The sequence below is a fragment of the Mastigoproctus giganteus genome, chromosome 1, assembly GCF_048544385.1.
Source record: "Mastigoproctus giganteus isolate SK-2022 chromosome 1, ASM4854438v1, whole genome shotgun sequence".
Taxonomy (NCBI): domain Eukaryota; kingdom Metazoa; phylum Arthropoda; class Arachnida; order Uropygi; family Thelyphonidae; genus Mastigoproctus; species Mastigoproctus giganteus.
Genome location: NC_143575.1, coordinates 9,702,356 through 9,725,575, shown reverse-complemented (window position 1 = coordinate 9,725,575; position 23,220 = coordinate 9,702,356). Strand labels below are relative to the sequence as shown.

Below are 23,220 nucleotides of genomic sequence, written 5' to 3'. Positions count from 1 at the left end.
GAGATTAGAAGTCAGGGTAATCCCCAAAAGAGATATATCCTCTTGCCTAGAAATTGGAGTGTCACCAAAGATAAGCATAGTAGCAGAAGAATCCTTTTTGCAAGATATAAGACAAGACTGAGTTTTAGGAGGATTGAAATCAACTAAGTTGTGTTTGCCCCACTGGAGAATTACCTGGAGATCAGCATTTAAGGAATTGGTAGCAGATTTTCGAGAAGTTGAAGCTGATTGAGCAGAACAAAGTTTCTTAAAACGAAAAGTGGAATGCAATGTGCTATCATCGGCAAAACTATGGATAGGATTTCCAGTCAATGTAAGAAGGTCATAATATACAAGAGGAAAAGAGTGGGGGAAAGAACTGAACTTTGGGGGACACCGGCATTAGTGGAGAAGTGAGAAGACAGAGAGCCATCTACCATCACCCTCAGTGAGCGATCATGTGCTGATTTTAAGCTATAAATGAGCGTCGGAAAATGTAATTTATTATACAAGTCATTTATACCAGTTTTTGAAAACAAACATTTATTACAATGTCTTTCACCTAATTGGGTTTGACCAGGAAAAAAAGATCAGTAAAAAAATTCATATGTGGCTGTGTTATTAGCTTATAAATTTGTGGTATACAAAAAAATTAGCTTACAATTTTTTTTATTTAAATAAATAATGCCATTAGTAACATGATATTGCATTTTACATTGCTCGATACTGGTCAAGAAAAAAAATAGAAAAATATTCATATTCTTATGTTATCACACTTTTTATGCTGGGGCATGAACAATTTGTGATTATTTGTAATACAAACTGAAATTTACTTTCTGCTAGGTTAACAGAAAACAAGAAATAATTATTTGTTATATAAATAACTGCCTTGCCTCAAATTTTGTCCACCTTCTGTAAGTTGATAATTTAAATGACCTGGTAGATTTGCTACAAAATTATGTAGGTTAGCCTGACGTAATGCTGTCCAAATTTCATAGTCACGCCGTTCCTCCCATGGATCAAGGTTCATACGAATTGTTCCAGCAAATATTACAGGCTCCTAAAATTAATGATTGATAATGTTAATATAATTTTAATATAAGTAATAATTAATTAATATTTCAGATAATGCATCACTGTTGATAATGCTGTACTTTCTTTCAGTTTAATCCCTACATTTCATTTGTATGTTGTGTTTATCTTAGTTTTTGAAATCAATTATATATAATGCTTTTTAATGAATGTTTACTTTCAATTAAATTTTTTTTAATGAATGTTTACTTTCCAAGTGGTTATGTAGCGTTGCTACATAACCACTTGGAAAATAAACACTTTTGTACATTCCAAAGCTAAAAATTTAATACAATTTAATGCAAAGACTTATTAGATTACATATATACATCTTTGTGTTCAAGCATTTTTGAACATCTCTTAGAGCTGAAGTTACAGACTGCAGTGAACAATATTTAATTTTCTCATTAAGTAAAGAATATTCAAAAAGCATGGAGGTAGAAAGATTCACTGATCTTCAATGCTAAAGTTATGGAAAAGAAGGTACAATCACATTCCTCGACAATAACAGACAAATAGCTGAGGAAGCTTCCTTAAGCTAGCCTAGTTAGAATAATCTACAATCAGCAAGCATGGGCTGATTACTGTGATAACCAAACATCCAACTATTGCCTTCAGAAGGTGGGAAACAATTGCATCCAGAGGATTTTTGAGGTATTCAAGCTGTTCCTCACATTTAATAAATTTATTTTAATTTTTTCAAAATGCATGCAGTATTTGTAACAAAATTCCTTCACTTGTTGATGTACTTCTACAACCTCTACATCTTTATAGTCCTAAAACTGGTTGACACTTACTGTGGAGAATGATCTCCCTTCCCTTGAATTTTTACTTTAATATGTTTTCATTTTGTTGTGATTGTATAAAAGGGGATGGATATGCCTGTTTATATATAAATATTACCAGTGGTGAGCTGTGAATATTTTAACAATGGGCTTGCAGTTTTTCCGACATTCTACCGAGTAAATTTGATCAGTCACAGAAGTGAAGTCATCCGTGGCTTCCACCAGAGGCGCTTCCCACGCTCGCACTACTAGTAGTATGATTAAAGAGCGTGATGCATTTTTCGTGACCGGTATGATATCTCGAGTCAGGGATGGATTTAGGGGAGTGGACAGATGTGGCTTATTACTTGCCTTAACCATGCGTATAAGTGAATGTATAAAACGTTCCTGGGTCTATCTGAAAAAAAAAAAAACAAAACTTAAAAACCTGGTCGTCATGCCTCACCTTACGATGATAACTGGATACGACAGTGTCTGGAGTTCTAACTTTTTAGAATTATTGAATAGTATGACGTCACAATCAAGTTTCCTGAAGTTACTACTGCAGTAAGTATGACTGCAACAATACAAATATTTGCCAACAATTCTTTTTTCGTCTTGCATTTTCGTTACATTCCATTTTTAGGGTGCCCCAAACAGCTGCGTATGTCGCTTAAACTACAAGATCGGTACATCAATCGGTACTATTTTACAGAGATATTTAGATACATTGCTTTTGCAAGTACAGTAATACCCCGAAGTTACGCGATAGGTGGGTCCGACGAAAATCGCTTGAGTTGAATTCGCGTAAGTTGGGGTACAACTTTGCATATAAATACATATAAATTTTTGTTTAATTGGGCCAAGGACTAACATAAACACTAGTTTAGAAGAAAAATATTAATAAAATTGCAGTTCTTTATACATATTAATACAAATATGTATTAAAATTTTTAAGCCCTTTTCAATTGAGCTGAGACCTGTCAAGTTTGCAATTGTCATGTGCTTTTCGCTGTTGCCTCATTTAGGCCTGTAGCACGTGCAATATCACATGGTCTTTCATTTGCTCAAAGCGTTTCACAATTTCTTATTTTTTCTCTATCGACAGAGGTCAACTGGCCATAAGCCTTACCGGGAAACCCTGGTGGGCCTGTGTGATTTGGCCATAAACCATAGTATGAGGCCACTATAAATTTTTGACCCAGTCCGCCTCTGTTTATCTATAATTGCTTTTCTTTTTCTCTCTGAATCTGCAGTGTCTTCACCAGTACGCTTCCTTTTCACACATTTTAAGTATATTACTCATTTTAGGGAATAAAGCACAATTACAAAATGAGGAGGCACGCTTGATACGCATAAACAAAGCTGCGCGCATGTAGCAACTGATAAAAAACACCATAAAGGCAGAGATGCACTATTAACACCTCACATTTCTAGGGGTTACTACCATAAAACAATAAAAATCCAGTTGCGTTTCTGCTAGTGGAATCTGTTATAAACTGGTAGTAAACTCGATCTAATTGCATGCCAATAGCTGGAATTGTGTTGGTTTTTACGTTATTATGGTAAAATGTGTTTCCCCTTCACTGATATAAAAAACATAAATAAATTTTCTGAATCTTCTCTTCATTCCTATCGTGTTGCGTTCGGTTGGGGTGATTCTGCGTTCTACTGTCATTTCTTGTAAACACAAAGGCGAATCGTGCATAAGCCAATTCGGTTTGTGTTAAATTATAAGATATTGTTACCGTACATATTTATAAATAGTGTATGATCGAATTCATGTAGTGTAAACACGTGTTATACGAGGACTGACTGTATACGGCTCGACTGACGCGATCCATTTCTCTCGTGAAAACGATGTAATTTCCGACAAAAGTTGAGCACGAATTCGAACGCACACATATAAATATGACAGTTGGAATACAAATTCTTGTATATGTGTGCAGCTCATGCGCAGCAAAGTTGAATTTTGTTCATCTTTCGCTCTCACTCTCCGCCGTCGCACCGTATATCGATAACATATGAAAAACGACCTTGAAGATAGTGGGCGGCACTGTTGCAAAACAAAAAAATCAAGAACCGCGTAACTCTGAGTTCGCGTAAGTCAGGGTAGCGTAAGTCGGGGTATTACTGTATACATCTATTACTTTAGTTATCATAAATCCATTGTATCTTGTCTTCCAGAAATTATGAAAATCTTTGAATGATCAATAAAATATTTACAATAAAAAAACTCTTTTATTTCATAATCGATATATACAAATCAAAATACCTAAACAAAACGTGAAGGATGTTTCACATAAACTATCTACTGCGCATGCTCGGCACATGCGCAATTAGGGAAATATAATGGATACATTTTTTTTCATGATAAAATTTTAATATTGCAAATAAAAAATAACATGAAATATTTCCCATATCACAAATAACATAAAAACTATCACAATATAAAAACAAATATTACATAAAAAACAAAGTTTCTAGAAAAAGTACACAAAAAGTCACAGATTACATGAAAAAAAATTATTTCACAAATATTCAAGAAAAATTTATTCTAAAAATTGTCAATTTACGTCTTTATTAATATTTGTTGTCGATCTTCTGCTTTGCTCAATAGCTGAGCGATGATTACAGAGGAATGATTTGACATAACGATCTGGATCAAATGTAAGCAATGGTTTTCCATTTAGATGTATGGTCATCATAATCTGCAATGTGTTTAGTTGTCACAATATTATTCATTACGCTGAAAACTCACTCAGCTTCAGCACTGCTAATCGCAATGGTGTCAAAGATATCTTCTGGCTTTCTTAATTGAAAAGGTAATTTCACTCGATTTTAAAGATAAACTGTCTTCGACAAAATCTCTAAAATCATTAATTTTTATTTCATCAGAAAACTTAAATTTCTTATTTGGTTTTCACCATCTTGCCACCGAGACGAAAGTTCTTTCACATTTCACGATTTCAGGTAGCATATGTTTAAAATTTCTTTCAATAGTATCGTTATTTTCTTTATTTAATTTAAAATCACCCTGTTGCATTAATAACTTATCCTTTAAGGATAAAACAATGCATTTAATAACTTGTCATGAGGTAATTTTTTTACTTTCAATTTCGATTCCTTCAAATTCTTTCTACTTCAACATGTTCTCAATTTTACCTTCATAATTTCCTTCAGAATTTTTCAAATTAACAATAGCATTGATAGTTTGAATAATTAATTTAACTGCTTTTACCATAGTGAATCTGTAAAGCTTCTGAAAGGTAAGAGAGCTCCTGCAGGATGTCGATCATTAGTGCTAAATCGTTAAGAAATTCCAGATTTAAAAGTCAATTTAATAATCCCGAATATTTAACTTCTGATTCAAAATGTTTGCACAAAGTGGGATAATCCTTCCAATCCACAATTGCTGTCTGCAAGCTACAAGCTGCTTACCGTGGCCCGAACACACGACCAATCTTTATAGTTTACACATCAAGTTCTTTAGCAATCATCCTTAATTTGTGCTAGTTTTTTAGAGATTGATGATATAACGCATAGAGTTTTTTTTTTTTTTTATTATTGCCCCTATGCCATTATATTTTAGAAAATTTTCTACACAGTGAAAGCCTCGACAAAATTTCAAAATCTGCCAACATATCATCTTCGTAACGTTTATATAATATCTTAGTTGCCTCAATCCCCCTCCTTTCTACGTTGCTACTGTCACTAGTTCTTTGAATACTGTGCAAAATGTCGGAATCACATGGATATTCAGCTACTGTGACCATGTAAACATAGACAGGAAAAATTTACTGAAAGGCTTGGATCACTCACTTCTCCGAAAAACATATGCCTATTTCTCGGAGTAAAGGGGAACCACAACACAGGTTGACCAGAGGCTATAATCCATGTCGAGAATCTTCTTAATCCTCTGACTGGCTATGGAAAGCATACTGACTTGCGCGATTTCATGGTATGTGACTGCATAGGTTTTATAGACACCACTAACATTGTGAAATGGTAATCCCTTTCACCCTTAATTCACACTTTAATTACCTAAATTGCCTAAAGGCCAGAGGTGAGAACAATGCATACAAAGTTGTCTCTCCTAATCCATTCGTTACATGGAAATTTTCTTCATTCAACAGAAGCTATTTTAAATGTAATTACCAAGGGGAATCAAAAAAATTTGCTATAAAGAAGTTTGTTAAACGGAGGTCCCACTGTAATCAAATCAAAAATGAAGCAATTCTAAAATACATAACCGATCGACAGCGCCATTAAAATGCTGCAGATGGGGCCCCGCTCACCCCACCATAGTTTTGGCCCTGGATACTCAATAGCTGCATCCAGGATTTCATTAGAAAAATAAATGATCATCTCAACAATGGGCTCGCAAATTTTCAAAAAAAATAACAATGGGCTCTCGCGAGCCCACTATAGCTCACCACTGAATATTACTTTTTTTGGCATTCACTTCCAGCGCAATCGGAAGGTCATTGCAGTCAGAATTAAGGTAGTTTCTGTGTTGATCTTACTGGTAGTAATCTGTAATTGGCAGTGACAGACAGTAGATGTATTTAGGACAGCTCTGTCATCTAGTGAATTGTGTTTTGAAGGATAGGAGGCTTAGGTTAAGAGTTAGTCAATTATTTATTTATTTTTTTGCTTAATTCTTTTATGTCATTTAAACTTAATTTCTGAAATCTGAGAATATTATGATTAAGACAGGAATGGCTGTAATCAATTCACATATGAGACCAGTGTTCACTGCCTTTATAGCCTAGGGCATGTATTCAAAAGTCATTCTAGCAGACAATTTTTAGTGTTTTCCTGATGTAGTATTAGTATTAATAGTGGCAAATATAAAATATCAGCTAAAAAAACCCAACCCCCACCTCATCTTCTATTCCCTCTAATAATTTACCTAATTTTCCTTAAACTTATTCAAACTACCCACTTTCACAACACCAAATGGAAATTTGTTCCATAAATCACTCTTTAAATGAGAGAAAATTTTTACACATCTATCCTACAGCTATCCTTTTTCAACTTAAGTTCCCTTTTCTGTATTGTCCAAGAGAGAGTAAGGATGCTATCAGCATTTAGTTTACTTGATCCCTTTAAAGCTTTAAACACTCCAATCAGTTTTCCTAGCAGGTGCTAGTTTCAAGTGCTGCAATTTGTGGGACCAAACTATTTTATGATAAGGGTACCCTTTTGTGTCTTTGACTAATCTTGTTGCTCTTCTTTGCCATTCCAACAGATCTACATCCTTCTTAAAATGAGGCTTCCAGACTTGTATGTGTTACCCAAGAGGTAGCCTAACCATATCCTTATTAATCCCAAAGTGATTACATAATATCCCGATTTGTTCTTAAACTCCAACACACAATTGTTGGTGTTCAAGAACAAATCAGGTGTTATATAATGACTTACATTGTACATGTGTAAACCATGATAAGAGAAAATATTTCCCTTATCAATATTTCTGACATGATAAGGGAAAAAATTATCATGTAAACTATGATAAGGGAAAAAGTGATAACACAAACCAAAGCAGTGATTACAATAAATGATGTTTTTTTCTATCTATTCATATACATCTGAGAGAGACTTCATTAAATGATAACATTATCTATGATTCCAATGAGTGATGTGCATTGTGATTTCAATTGTTTATTTGGATTTTAGCAAGATTCAGTCCTGCACAAGAGGTTATTACATGAGTTGGAGTGTGTTGAGATTACAGATGAAATTCTTAGATGGATTGCAGATTGGCTGTACAGCAGATGATAGAGAGTTGTAATTAAATGTTACTGTTCAGATGGGCTAATGTTAGAAGTGGAGTCTCCCAAGCAGTATTGGGATTATCACTGTTGTTTCTGATTTTCTTAAATGCAAATTAACACAGGGATATAGGGTGTGATGTCAAGATCTGGAAAGTACTCAATGATCAGCACCAAGCAGTGATGCTTCAGAATGACTTGGATAGGCTTCATGGATGGCCAGAAAAGTAGCCATCCTGTAGTGCAGTAGTGTAGAATCTGTTTCAATGTAGAAAAATGCAAGCTCTTACACTTGGGGAATAGCAACTACAAAATAACTTATACACTAGATAACTTATACACTGACACATTAAAAAAGTAGTGGAAGAAGAAAGAGATCTGGAAGTTATAATTTGGGCAATGTGTGTTTCTCTGTCAAGTGCAGACAGGCTGCAAGGAGAGCCAGTAGTGTCCTGATAATTATTGAAAATTTGCTTAAATGCTGTGTCCAAGTATGGAAACCATATCTCAAAAAAATACACCAAGCTGCTTGAAAGGGTCCAAAGATGGGAAACCTGCTTGGTGAGACATGCAAATGAAGAAAGACTTTAACCATGCAGACTATAGAGGTAGGCAGGGGAACAGTTGTGGTCTATAACGCTCAGAGAGGGGCAAGTAAAATGAATGAATCGAAATTTTCATTGTTATAAATGATTCCAGAACTAAGGAACATAAATTATAGGGGAATAGGTTTAGTCTAGATTACAGAAAGTTTTCTTTTAGCCAGCAAGTTGTTAATTGCTGGAATAAGTTCTCTGTGGGTGGTTGATGCTGATGTATTCAGGAAATTTGAGGATTAGTTGAATAGATAACCATGTGAGGTGGGAAACACATATAGGCAGTTTATTTTTTATTTTATTTTATTATTTATTATTATTATTTTTTTATTTGCTGGTGCAGCAAAGGCCTGGGGCTTCCTTCTGCTATATGCAGAAAATAATAATACTACTATATTAATACTAATTAAATAGTTGTTGGCTCCTCTCAATTGCTATTATCAATTATCATGTAAGTAGGAAATTTTAACTTAGCAGTCAATTTAGAACTTCGATTTCTGATAGTTTTTAAGACAATTGTCTATTCACGTTTGTACTGACCATCCATCTTCTCTAGGTCTGATGCTCATCTTCATAATGTTCTAATTAAATCTTGGCATTTGTCACCTCAGGAGATATTTATTTATTTTAGATTTTAATAAAAAATCCATAGAGGTATACTTTTCTATTTCTGCCAGCCCTCTATTTATTTCTAATGTTCATCAATGTACAGCTCCTTTCTTTTTACACAAAAGGCAAGTAATACCACCTAAAATTTTAAAATGAGATTTAGTCAAATTTCTTATACTACCCTTCAAGAAATTTCTCTCACAAGTCAATGGCTTGGTTGGTTCACTGGGTTTCATTCATTTCACATGATGCTATACCTAAGACTTGTTTTATTTCCAATTATAGTTAACTAGGCGTGCACTGCACTTTGTGTGCTCATGCATTCACTTGATTTGAGCAGATGCATAGAAAATGTTCTAAAAGTGCATGAGCAGCAAGTAGAATATGCACAATCAGAGAATACTTCTTATCTAATTATTCTATGGCATTACTTCTTCCATTCTAATACAGCCAACAATATGGAGAGACAATCAGAAAATTTTGATGGAATACAAAAAAATTAGTGTCATCACAAAAATAGATTCTTTAATATTTTTGGCACCTATCAGTTATAATTCAAGTACAAGAAACAATTAATAAACATTGCAGTGCAGCTGCATGTTTTTTAATTTCACACTCCACTGCACTTTGCATTGAAAAAAACAGGTGAATATATTACAGTGAAAAAATAATTTACCTGGGGAATGATTGTGAGATTATGACGTAGCTCATGAAGTCCAATTTTAGTGATATCAACATTGTCAATTTTAATGGAGCCATGGAAAGGTTCCACAATTCTAAACAGAGATAAAGCCAAGGAAGATTTTCCTGCACCTGTATGACCAACAACTGCTACCTGTAAAAAATAAACAATGTATTAGACATTGATTAAATTCTGTAACTCTTTTTAATGACAAAGCAGGTATTTTTATTGTTTCATTTTTATACTCTAATATAGTCATCTATTGGCTAGAAGAGTTTATATACATCTTCACTGTAACTAATTTAGGCTGACAATATATCACATACACCACCTCAAGATTACAGCTAGCCTTAAAAAAAAAAAAAAAGCAAAACATAATACACCTGATACCTACTTACTCATAATGACAGCATATATATTGTGCTTCTTTTTAACTTTCATTGGTGACTCAAAATTAATCCTACACCGGAACACTAATAAAAGAAAATTAAACCTGCTTCTCTAGGCTTTACCTCAATAGCAAGGAATATTTTAAGTAAAAGAAAACAAAGTAATTATATTTCAAGTTGATTAGCATAAATATAATATGTTTATTAGTATAATTATTAAAGGGTGTGGAGAGATGATCTGGGTGGGGTTTTTTTTGGCTGATGCTGTATAAGCTTTATTCCTTGCATCATTTTCAACTATTAATACTAATAATACAAATTTTCTAATATCTCTCACATAAAAAAATTCATAGAAGTTCTGACAATATCTTTTAGAATCCCTATTATAACTGGAACACAATATTGGTATTAGCCATATGGATGTAAGGAGGCCTAGACTTTTTCTGCATCAGCCAAAAAAAGGGAGGAAAAAAAAATATATATATATATTTGTCTTCTTGCTATATGTCTTTACAGTTTTTATCTCTGTTACCACTATGATTTTTTGAAAAAAAAAAAAAAAAAAAATGTATATTAAACAATTAAAATAAAATAAACTACCTATGGTTTCCCTCCATATGCAGGTACCTATTAAGCTACCCTCTGAATTTTCCAAAGTTGTCAGCCTCAACTACCCATGGAAGCAACTTATTCCAGCAGATGGCCAGAAAAGGCACACTGTATCTTATCAATGATTTTTCTAAACCTTTGCATCTAGGGAAAAGGAAATTTAGTTCTGTTAATACCTTCACTGCTGGCTTAACCTACAACCTTATGAATTGAATTCAAAAATTATGGGATTGAGTCAATCTGTATTGGGGAGTGCAGAGACATTTTTAGGCCTCACTATGGCTAAACTAGTCATGCTGGAAAAAGTTGCCTGACAGAAATATCTGATTTTTCTTCTGTGAAATCAGAAAAAAATAGTTCTTAAAGTCAGGTAGGTTTTCATCCAAGTGGATTAAAATCCTATGACACATGTAGATGTCAACACACAGTTAATGTGTGAACTGTGTGTTGACACTGACTTAACAGAATGAAATATTGTGTTCTGATTGGCGGCCTCCAAAAAACTAGGGAGCATACATATAAACTGTTGGGGAAAAACTAACAGGCCAGATCTCAGGAAATTTACGTTTTGTCAACCTGTTGTTGACTACTGGAATAAACTGCCTCCCTGGGTGACTGAGAGAGTACTGTAGTCTGTAAAATTTTAGGGCAACTGGATTAGCATCATTTGGCATGGAGAAGGGTATGATAAGAAGGATATAAGTTGCATAAATAAAAAATTATTTATTTATTATTATTTTTTTAACTGATGCAACAAACACCTAGCTTCCTTGCATCTTTTGGCCTTTACTAATTCCAAAATGCAGGCTGCTTTACTAAACTAAAGTGCAGGCTAGCAATAAAATTCCATACCTCTTTTTATAATTTTTTTTACAGATGGACTAATCAAACAATCTGCATTTTTGACATTACCTTTTCTCTGAAATTTTTTGAGCAAGTAGCATTACAAATGAGGACTGTCCAAGCAGGCCACCTATCACTGATGATGTTGAAAGAGTGCAGGAAGCTATCGAAGTTGAACCTAATCAATCCATTGGTTAAATTTTGAACTTAGCATTGTGTTAACTGTCTTAGAAAACACCTTTACTATCTTTGGTTGTTTCAAAGCTTGGACTATGAAGAATATGCTACTCGCAAACCATGATCGTATTGAGGCATACATAACAAGAACTTTATGGATGACATTTTCTTCGACAATTATGATGCATTCCACATCTGTGGAACTATTAAAAACTGCAACTATACAATTTCAGTTAATGCATGAATGGAAAAAACAAAGATATTCAAAAAGTGAATGCTAATTTGTTTGCTAATGAAAAACAAAATTTATTTATCACTTACTGACCAGTTATCTAGATATATTGTAACTGTATTTAATGCATGAAGACAAACAGCTAAGATACGATGTATTTTTAATAACAGCATTTATGAAGAAGATACTATGGCTCCTCATTTTGCAAAGATTGTTGGTATTTTTTAATTAAAATATTTCCCAAAACAGATGTATAGAACAAAGTTGAAACAGAATTTTGATTATCTACTCTCTCACCCCAGATTTAATATAACTGAACTTCTTTGTATCCAGGGTATACAAAAACTGGATATCCAACTTTCAAGATTTGTAATGCTGCTATCAGCTGCAGTAGAAGTCCACAACTACTAGTACATACGTTCTAGATGCAGTCTTTCATTTAACAGCAGAATGGCAGAAGTTATGTTTTAGAACTGGAAGGAACCACAAACACTAAGTTTTCAATTATATTAAGCCAGTTTATTGACTTAATTGCTAGATTAAATTATTTTCTATAAGTAGCTTATAGACCTAGTCAAGCTCTGTGGTAAATTTTGAATTTAGATAGTGCGATTTTGAAAGTAATTAATACCTCGTGTCTGTAGATTTACCGTTTGTAACTTCTCTGCCATTGTTATATAATACAACGTAAACCCTGAACTAGATAGCGAAAGGTTTAACGGAAAACTAGATAGCGCGTATAGTAGTATCAATTAATCAGCAACATTTAATAATCTTATTAAATTTCTTTGTCAATTAAATTGTATTTTTTTAACTAAATACATATAACGACCTAGTTTTTACAAACATAACATTATAAATTAATACATATAACTTGACAGGAGATAAGAAAGTCAACTAACATAACTCGGAGATAATATTCGATACTGAAATACATATATATGGTGTTATAACTGCATTCAGATATATGTTTAGGGTTATATTTTGTATTGGAATTTTATTTGAAATTGAATAGAAATGATGACTCAGACCAGAGCAGCAAAGCAAAAGGCTCAAACTAATGGGAGTGCTTGGCTCAGGGGAGAACTGAGGGGGGCCGTTGTCCTCTGAATCACAGCCTTTTGAAATGCACTGTTTCTTTGATGTTTATGGAGCAATCAGGAATGGGACATGATATTGCCAAAGGGAATGTCTTTGTGTGTGCGCGATGTAAGGAGTTTGAGGAAATCAGCTGCCAATCAGCATTGTTATGAGCCTATATGAGAGCTTGAAGGACAGGGTGGATGCCCTCGAAGGATTTAAATTGAGGGGCCCATCAAGCTCTCAGCTGCCCACATCAATGCCAGAGCTTGCACTTGAACATCGTGAAATACAGTGGCAATCGCCAAGGCAGAATGCACTGGTTCCAAAGGAACTACTGGTTATCGGTGACTCTATTGTCAGGGAAAAGGGAACATATTGTGCAAAAAGGATAGGTGGAACAGGACCAGGGTATGTCTGCCAGGGTCAAAAGTAGATGATGTTGTAGAGCAGATATCATCTTTTAAGGGCATAAAAGGTGACAGATAGTGTTGTACACATTGGCAGTAATGATATTAAGAGTAGGAGACCGGCAGAATTACTTAACAAGTACAGGTCACTGTTGAAAAAAAGCCATGAATTAGAGTTGAATTTGAAAGTGTCTGCAATTCTGCACAGACATGATAGGAGGGACATGATGAGAGCCTTGTCGATCAATTTGGCCCTGGAGAGATTGTGCAAGGCTCAAGGAATAGAATTTTTCTCAGCCTGGTCTGTGCTTGTTAACAGGAGAGACTGCTTCTACAGGAATGGGATATACTTAAATAGTAAGGGTGCAAGAATGTTTTCTGATGCTATTCAGCCAGAGTTAGGTGGGTCGGAAAACAGCTAGCTTGGGGTGATATACAGACTAATAGATTAACAGTAGCCGCAGGCAGAGGTGAAAGTGATTCTGGTACTGCTTCTATTGAAACGCAATTGAGCAGCAGCCTGGAAATCAAGGCGATGGGGATTTCCAGGACTGCTGAGGGTCATAGTGGAATAAGTAAATACATGGGCTGTGTTAGGGCAACTAAGAGTAGAAACAGGTGCATGTATACTTGCATGTACACCAATGCTAGGAGTATAATTAATAAATTTGATGAGTTTGAAGTGCTATTCAAGACATCAAAGGCAGATATTGATGAGATATCTGCCTCAAGAAAAGAAATGTGGGGTCACACAGACATAAAAAGTGCAGAATTTGCAATTTGAGGGAGTACAATGTGAACAGAAAGGATAGACGGGACAGGGGGAGGGGGTTATGCTGTTAGTTAAGAAACACATAAAATCTAAGGAAGTGCATCCAATTTATGTTGGTGGACAATGCAATGTTGAGTCTGTTTGGTGTGACATAAGCACTAGGAAAGGAAAAATAAGAGTAGGTGTGTGTTATAGGCCTAATGCATCTGATGAGTATAATGAGCAATTGTGCAGAGAAATAGAGTGGGCCAGTAAATCAGAGTGTCTTATAATGGGGCATTTTAATTTCCCAGAGATTGACTAGGATTTGTGGGTTTGTCACTCACACACTAGCAAGGCTTTATTGGATTTATTGGATGATTGTTTTCTACATCAGCATGTTCAGGAGGCAATTAGAGGGAGTAATACTCTTGATCTGATTATCAGTAGTGATTCTTCATGCATTAAGAATCTGCAGATAAAGGAACCACTAGGTGGTAGTGATCACAGTGTATTTAAGGGGGATTTACTCAAAGAGGTAACTACCGTCAGAGGTGAAAGGAAGGGTTTTTGCTTTCATAAATGTGACTATGGTGGTCTGAGACAGTATTTAAATTCTATACAGTGGGACCAACTGATGATGTTACCAACAGCAAATTCAAAATGGGAAGCATTCAAATAATTAATATTTGAAACCACCAGGCTTTTCGTACCAACTAAGAAATACTGTTCAAGATTTAGGCCTAAATGGATGTCAGATGAACTAATTAGACATGTGACAGAAGAAAAATGCATGGGATACATATAAATTAACAAGTGACACAGAAACCTATGATAGATATAAGAACCTCCTTTGTGACTTGGTTACAGACCAAGTCACAAAGGCGGTTAGGCAGTCAATGGCAGATTATGAGAAATCTTTGGCAAAAGATGCAAAGAAAAACAGCAAAGAGTTCTTTACTTATGTAAATTCTAGAAGGAAGGGGATGAATCAGATTGGTCCACTTTATATCAATGGTTCAACTGTTGATGATCCTGCTCAGGTAGCTAACAAACAATGAATATTTTGCATCTACATTCACACATGAGGAGTTATTCAGATAGGGGAATGCCAGAGGTGTATTAAACTCTGACAGTAAGCTACATAATCTTGTAATAACTGAGAGTAAAGTGGAGGAGAAATTGCTGAAGATAAACACAAGAAAGGCACCTGGGGTGGATGGAATCTATCCAGTTATATTAAAGGAGGTGGCAAAGGAAGTAAGCAAACCCTTAGCCATAATTATGAAAGCTTCCCTGGACTCAGGGGAGGTATCCATGGACTGGAGATGCACAAATGTGACCCCAATCCACAAAGGAGGATCAAAGGGAGACACAAGTAATTATGGACCTGTTAGCTTAACTTCTGTTCCAAGGAAATTAATGGGAACACTGGTTAAAGAAGCATTGCAGAATCATCTAGACAAGACTTCAGTTATAGCTCGGAAACAGCATGGGTTTGTTAAGGGGAAGTCTTGTAATAAGGGTACCCTTATCACAAGACTTCCCCTTATCACAGAGTCTTTGTGGACTAATGTTATTAGTCCACAATAGACCCAACACTGAACCCCGGGGTTCAGTGTTGGGTCCATTGTTGTTTTCTGTATTCATTAATGATATTGATGATGGTATATCAGGTTTAATGTCCAAGTTTGCAGACGACAGGAAGGGCAGCAGGGTTGTTAATGACAGTACACTGCTGCAACAGGATCTAGAAAAGTTGAGCATATGGATTGAGAGGTGACAACTGAAGTTTAACATTGAAAAATGTAAAGAACTGCATATGGGAAGCAGTAATCCCAGAGTAAAGTATCAACTGTGTGGTACTACACTGACAGTGGTAGAGAGTGAAAAGGACCTGGGGTAATTGTGCAGGCATATATGAAGTTTTCTGAGCAGTGCAGACAGTCTGCAAGAGTAGCTCATGGTGTCTTGTCAATGATTTCCAGGAATTTTTCTAGCAGGGATAAGGAGGTGATTATCTCCTTGTATAAGGCAATGGTCAGGCCACACCTTGAGTACTGTATACAGGTCTGGAAGCCTCATTTTAAGAAGGATATAGACTCTTGGAATGAGTACAGAGAAGGGCAACAAGATTAGTGAATGGAAGAAAGGGTTGCACTTATGAAGAAAGGCTTAAGTTTTGCAAATTACAGTGTCTAGAGACTAGGCACCTGCGAGGTGATCTGACTGAGGTGTATAAAGCCTTGAATGGTTTGAATATGCTCAATGCTGATGGGATTCTTCTTCTTCTTGCTCAGAATAATTGCCTGAGAGGGCATAAATTCAAATTGAGGAAAGACAGTTGTAGGACAGATGTGCGGAAGTTTGCCTTTAGCCAGCGGGTGGTTGATTGCCAGAACAACTTCCATCTATCGTTGTAGAAGTTGATAGCTTAAACAGATTCAAGGAAGAACTAGACAAACATTTGGAGTGAGTGGATGGGTGAAATGAGAAAGGTGTTTTTTTTTTTTTTTTGGCTGATGCTATATAAGCTTGCTTTCTTGCATCATGTGCCCTTGCTAATGCTATAAAATTTAGCAATTTAACAATTAGTTTACAAAAGGTGAAAAACAAACAAACAAACAAAAAAAAAAAAACTAAATACACAAAAACACCAATTTTTCTAAACTGAACAGAGGTGTTAAAATCATAAAATGCAAAGTTATAGTGGGTGCAAGCAGTTCTGCACAAAAAGTTTGCTAAGGCAGAGAAAAGACAATTTTTTTTAAAGTAATCATTTAAGTAGAACTGATTGAGATAAATCTCCAGTGTATCAATTAATAACAATGGAAAATATGGAAAGACTTTCAATAGAGAAGTCAAGGTTTAAGTAATGAGTTAGGATATTGAGAGGTCGCTTTTTGTTTGGGAGAATGTTCCACACAATGAATTATCAGATGGGGAGGGAGCAAAGAGTCTGTTCTAGAAAACAGTTTAGAAAATATGAAAACTCGTTTAAATTTGATTTTTTTTAAAAATAGGAATGAAATCATCAATTTTGATTTTTATGGGAAGGTTCAAATTCAACTTTTAGGCGAGTCTATTTAGAATGTGAAACTCAGTGGAAAGTAATGTTTTTGCAATATATTTTTTGGTCCCACAGATTTTTCTGCTACATAATATGATTGGATAAATATATACTGTAGAAGCTTTTAAAAACATGGGTATGAATATTTTAATACTATAACAGAGACAAGATTTTGATGAATTTATTATGATTAATGAAAATTAACTAAACTGAATTGTCAGTTTCAATCCTTTAGCATTTTCCCAAATTTTAATTAAATTAAATATTATGAAATGCTCAATATTACCATTATTATTTTTTATCTGAATATAAACAGAAAATCACGCCCTTTGTAAGTGGGATTATCCCATTACCTTTTCTCCTGGACTGATGTGCAAATTAATATTGTGCAAAACTGGATTAAGTCTACCTTCATATGTAATGCTTAGGTCATTTATACTGATAGACCCCTCTGTTGGCCAACCTGGAGGAGGTCTGTAGTTTGGATTTTCCCAAGAATCCTGTTGTATGAGCAAAAAGATAACATTTAATATTGTATAGCATTGTATCAACAAAGACAGTTTACATAAATATAGTTGAATTAAAGATTTTGGGGTATGAAACATTTTTCATAATACTAAATTAATAAATTGTTAATAAGATAAAAGGTTTATTAAAAACTTATTATATTCTTCTCAAATCTGTTAAATGTCTATTGCAAGTTTTTGCTTAAATAGTAATACAAAAAATATTAATTTCAAGCTACCTGAAAGAGAAAAAATAGTCACATAACTTGTTCCAAAAGGAGAGTTCAAAGCACCTGCCTCAGACACAAGATTGGAAGGAGATGCAAGGGTTAAGGGATTGAGAGGGGAAGAGAGGAGAGGAGGCACACTTTTGAGTAGCTGCCATAGGCAGAGAAAAACATGCTTCTTATAGCTGCCTCGGGCAAAGAAATACCTTGTTCCAGAAATACCTGGAAAAAGGTATTTATCTCTCCTTGAAAAGCAGATATGAATGAAAAAAAAAAAAGAGGGCTAATTTGTATTAAAACTGTTCTGTTGAATGAGACAAAGTGGTAAGTTTCTTATTTAGAACTCTGGCAGTAACTGGGAAGATTATATATAGGGTTTAATTTAAAAATTAATGAATACTCATGAGCTTCCAATGGGTTCTTCTTATTAAAAGCTGAAATTTAATTAAACTTTTGCTCAATTGCAAAAGTGGTAGATTGCCAAGTGAATAAATTTTCATTATATTTGGTTTTAAGCACTTAGGCTGCAGTGCTATTCCCACAGCTTGTCTTGGTGTTGTACTACATAAACTACATACATAATGGATAACTAATTTAATATTAAATTTATTTTTCTAGTAATGTTAATTTAAAGGGTTTAACATCTCTTAATAAAACACTGATTGAAATCTCAAAAAATCTAGAAAAAGTTTCTTACCTCTTGATTAACAGCTGTATACTCAGAGATTCGCTCTAAGGAAACAGCACTGGTTTCTAACTGACTGGAGAATTTTACGAATACACCAAGGCCATATGTAATCTTTATAAACAAGAATATGTTAGAAAATTAACTGATATTTTAAGATTGTAAGTAATTTAAACAGACATAAAATTTGTTAGATAACAAGATCCACCTATTTTAGAGTAAAAAAAAAAAATATATATATATATATATAGTAATATAAATTAGAATAAGGTTTAAAATAAAAAAATACTTTTTTATTTTATTATGTAATACTTCTTTTCCAACATTATTTAAATATAATTATATATATATAGCTGAATTAAATATCACTTCATTAAGTTTTTCATTCCATAACCTTTAAATATTAGAGACCACTTGTGGTGGGATATGAACTACAGAAATTATATGAATTATGACCACTTTACTCAACAGAATATTTGATTTTAAGTATTAAATGATTAAAAGTTAGAAGAATAGATGAGGATTCACTAAGCCATCAACAGCCAGTAAGATAGTATATAGAGTTGACTGACAGGTGGGCATGCCTGTTGGTATGGTTTCCTAGACAACAAAATCAGTTGTCCAAGTAACTGATTGGACATGTGTGTCAATGGAGATTTCATAGTCATTCAGTGAACCTTTTCCACGTGTTATTCTAATCAAATAAGGGGGAAAAAAAGATAATTCAGCATTGCATCTTTAGCTCATAAAAAGAATACCAAAATATATATATGCAGATAAGAAATCTTACTTACCTGCAAAGAGTAAGTTAAAGCTAATCCGATCAGTCCTATCCCTTGCTCCTTAGACACGATAGCTAATATAGCTGTTAGTAACACTATACCTGCACCAAGGAAGTTAAGTTGTATCTCAAGCCATCTATAATAAATTACACTTACCATTACTTTTTAGGGAGAAAAAGTCTCTAATTACCATGAACAATATCTTAAATTCAAATTTTTTTTGCATGAATATTGAAAGGAATAGTAAGTACAGAGCTATAAGCATGATGAAAGTCTGACAAAATTAAGAGTTTAAAATCCTAGAAATGCTTTTTAAATCAATGGTGTTTAATGATCATACAAGTTATTACTTCCTTATCATTTTATAAATACATGAATATCAGTATAATATTTCTAACAGTTATACAAATGGCTAACAGTGATTGTGTGAGTGGGGAATGAAGGTATAATTTGTACTACCTGCCTTCTGAATTAATAATTATAGAGAAATTTTTGTAAGGCTTGTTCTTTGTAATCAAGCCAAACAAGATGAGAACTTTATACTTAATACTGCCACATGAGTAACAGAGTGAATAAGTTTTGCAATTAGTTGAAGTGCATGGACATTCCTCATCCAGCAATAATTAATGTCATGACTGCATTTTATTGTAAACTGTATGACTGCATTTTTATATGATGGAGTTTACAATAACCCTGTTTAAGCTCCTATATGTCAAGATACCATGCCATTTTGTATAACATTTCATTGCAATAAGTCTTAAGTTTGGTAAAGTAAAATTTTTAGCAACAGTAGATCTTGTTAAATCATGCAGTGGCAAAGGTTGATGACATTGTAAAGCAGATATCATCTTTTAAGGACACAAAAGGTGATATTGTTGTAAATGCTTGCACTAATGATTTTAAGAGTAGGAGACTGGCGGAATTACTTAGCAAGTACAGGTCACTGTTGAAAAAAAAAGCCGTGAATTAGGGCTGAATTTGAAAGTGGCTGCAATTCTGCCCAGACATGAGAGGAGGGAGTATATGATGAGAGCCTTGTCGATCAATTCGGCTATGGAAAGATTGTGCAAGGCTCGAGGGATAGAATTTTTTTCAACCTGGTCTGTACTTGTTAACAGGAAAGACTGCTTCTACAGGGATGGGATACAATTAAATAGAAAGGGTGCAAGAATATTTGCTGATGCTATCAAGGCAGTGTTAGGTGGGTCGGAAAACTGCTAGCCTGGGGGGATAACAAGGACTAATAGATTAATAGTAGCCACTGGCAGAGGTGAAAGTGATTCTTGCACTGCTTCAATTGGAATGAGCGGCAGCCTGGAAAACAAGATGCAGGGCATTTCAGAGACTGCTGGGAGTCATTGCGGTACAAGTAAACACATGGGTTGTGTTAGGGTAGCTAAGAATAGGAACAGGTGCATGTATACTTGCGTGTACACCAATGCTAGTAGTTTGGTAAATAAATTTGATGAATTTGAGGTATTGCTCAAAATATCAAAGGCAGATATTGTTGGGATATCAGATACGTGGTGTCACACAGATATAAGGAATGCAGAACTGGAATTTGGGGAGTACAATGTGTACAGGAAGGACAGACAGGATAGGAAGGGAGGAGGGGTTATGCTATTAGTTAAGAAACACATAAAATCCAAGGAAGTCGACATTGCTGGACAGTGCAGTGCAGTGTCAAGTCAGTTTGGTGTGACATAAGCATTGGGAGATCAAAAAAAACAGAATAGGAGTGTGTTATAGGCCTAATGACTCTGATGAGTATAATAAAAAACTGTACAGGGAAATAGAGTGGGCCAGTAAATCAGAGAGTCTTATAATGGGGGATTTTAATTTCCCAGATATTGACTGGAATTTGTGGATTGGTCACTTACACACTAGCAAGGCTTTTGTGGATTTATTGGATGATTGTTTTCTACATCAGCATGTTCGGGAGGCAACTAGAGGGAGTAATACTCTTGATCTGATTATCAGTAGTGATTCTTCATGCATTAAGAATTTGCAGATAAAGCAACCACTAGGTGGCAGTGATCACAGTGTGCTGAAGTGGGATTTACTCAAAGAGGTAACTACCATCAGGGGTAAAGTAATTTACCCCTGATGGTACTTAATGGTTTTTGCTTTCATAAAGGTGACTACGGTGGTCTGAGCCAGTATTTAAATTCTGTACAGTGAAACCAACTGATGATGTTACCAACAGCAAATTCAAAATGGGAAGCATTCAAAGAATTTATCTTGGAAGCTACTAGGCTTTACACTAAGAAATATTGTTCAAGGTTTAGGCCAGTGTTTCCCAACCTTTTTTTTACCATGCCCCACCTAAGTCTTTCTAAAATTCTGATGCCCCCCCCCTATGTAATGTTGGGAAACACCGATATACATATTTTTTATATTCAAAAATTGGATTATTCCCTAAATGAAGCCTAATTACAACTTGTTCAGGACACGAGACTTAGGTTTTAGGAAGAAATCATTAGGAAATTATTAAGAAAAAAATAGTAAGTAAATTTTCAAAACATATAATAGACAACTAAAATTCAAGTACAAAATAATTTATATGAAAGATTTTTCTATAATATTTTAATTTTTAGTAATTATTATTTAATTGTTTAATAATTTCAACATTCCATGTGAAGTCACTTCTAGATGAGTGCACTAAATTTAGTGTTTATTTGTTGTTTGTTATTTGGTTTTTAGGAGCATTAGCAACTAAGGCCATATTGTTCCGGGATATGCGGGGGTCATTCCCTGACATTTCCGCATTCTCCGTATTTGGTGGTGACGGGCTCGAACCCCGGTATAATCAAGAAGCGTGTGCTACGCACTACTGCTCCTTTCCACCTGGCTACGGAGGCGCCCCTAAATTTAGTGAGACCCTTGTGCTTGATGCAGAGAGATTTTATATTGGGCTCCAATTTAGTCAGCTTCAGTCTCAAATCTCCCAGTTTTGTGATATCCAGTCGATTTCTTTTCTTTAGTAACAAATCATTTATGGCATTAAATCCACATTCAGCTAAATATGAAGATGGAAACGGTAATAATAGCTCTCTTGCAAAGTTGGTTGAATTTGGGTATTTAATTTCTGTTTCATCACAAAGCCATGCCATCGCTCCTTTTATATTGAATAAAGTTTTAACTGACTCATCATTTTGCATTTCTGAGAGTTCTTCTTGGTACTGCATTGATACATCAGACAAATCCACTAACATTGGTTGCATCATCCAGGTTGGAAAATCAATTTGTTTTAAATCAGAAAACCTTTCTTTTAAATCAGCGGACAGAATTTTCAGATGATCGACAATAACAAGTACAGCGGTATCAGTCACTTCACATTTTTGCAGCCAACGAAACTGTTCAAAATTTTTTGTTACAAATATATTTTTGACATAATTCAATAAATGTAATGAAACCAAATATCTTCGCTTTTGCATCGACGAGAGTTTTATTTGTTCCTTGAAGTTGTTTATTTAATATATTTAGTTTTTCAAAGATATCGGCTAAATAACTCACAAATGCTTTACCATCGACCGTTAACAGATGCTTCATTTCAGGTTTGTCACTTAAAAAGTCACTAATAGTATCAAATAGTTCCATGAATCTTTTCAAGCAGTTCCCTTTCGAGAGCCACCTTACTTCAGTGTGAAGTAAAAGTCTCACATGGTCTCCATTTTGTTCTTCACAAAAAAGCTTGAAGAGACGCTCACATTTGGCATTAGCTTTAATAGCATTGACACATTTTATAACTGATTTTAGTACTTCATGAAGAACAGGCGAAATATTTTTAGCTACCAAGTTTTCCCTATGAATAACACAATGCACAAGAAGCATTTCTGGATTCTCATCTTTCATCAATTTTAAGCAGCCATTTTTCTTGCCCATCATATTAGGAGCACCATCTGAAGCGCAAGATGTTATATTTTTCATTGGTATATTATTGTCATCTAAGTAATTTTTTAGCTTATTATATATATCTTT

General features: G+C 34.5%; 1 protein-coding gene across 1 annotated transcript in view; it reads right to left on the bottom strand.

Moving 5' to 3' along the window:
- Positions 1-844: 844 nt before the first annotated feature.
- The window catches only part of LOC150090540 (multidrug resistance-associated protein 1-like), an 82,610-nt gene continuing 60,234 nt past the window's right edge, over positions 845-23,220 (bottom strand). The window contains exons 11-15 of the mRNA XM_090378394.1: positions 19,252-19,375; positions 18,470-18,571; positions 17,393-17,539; positions 9,473-9,631; positions 845-1,039 (exon numbers count right to left, since the gene is read on the bottom strand). Coding sequence (XP_090234520.1) covers positions 845-1,039; positions 9,473-9,631; positions 17,393-17,539; positions 18,470-18,571; positions 19,252-19,375 — 727 coding nt within the window. The remainder of the gene's footprint in view (positions 1,040-9,472; positions 9,632-17,392; positions 17,540-18,469; positions 18,572-19,251; positions 19,376-23,220) is intronic.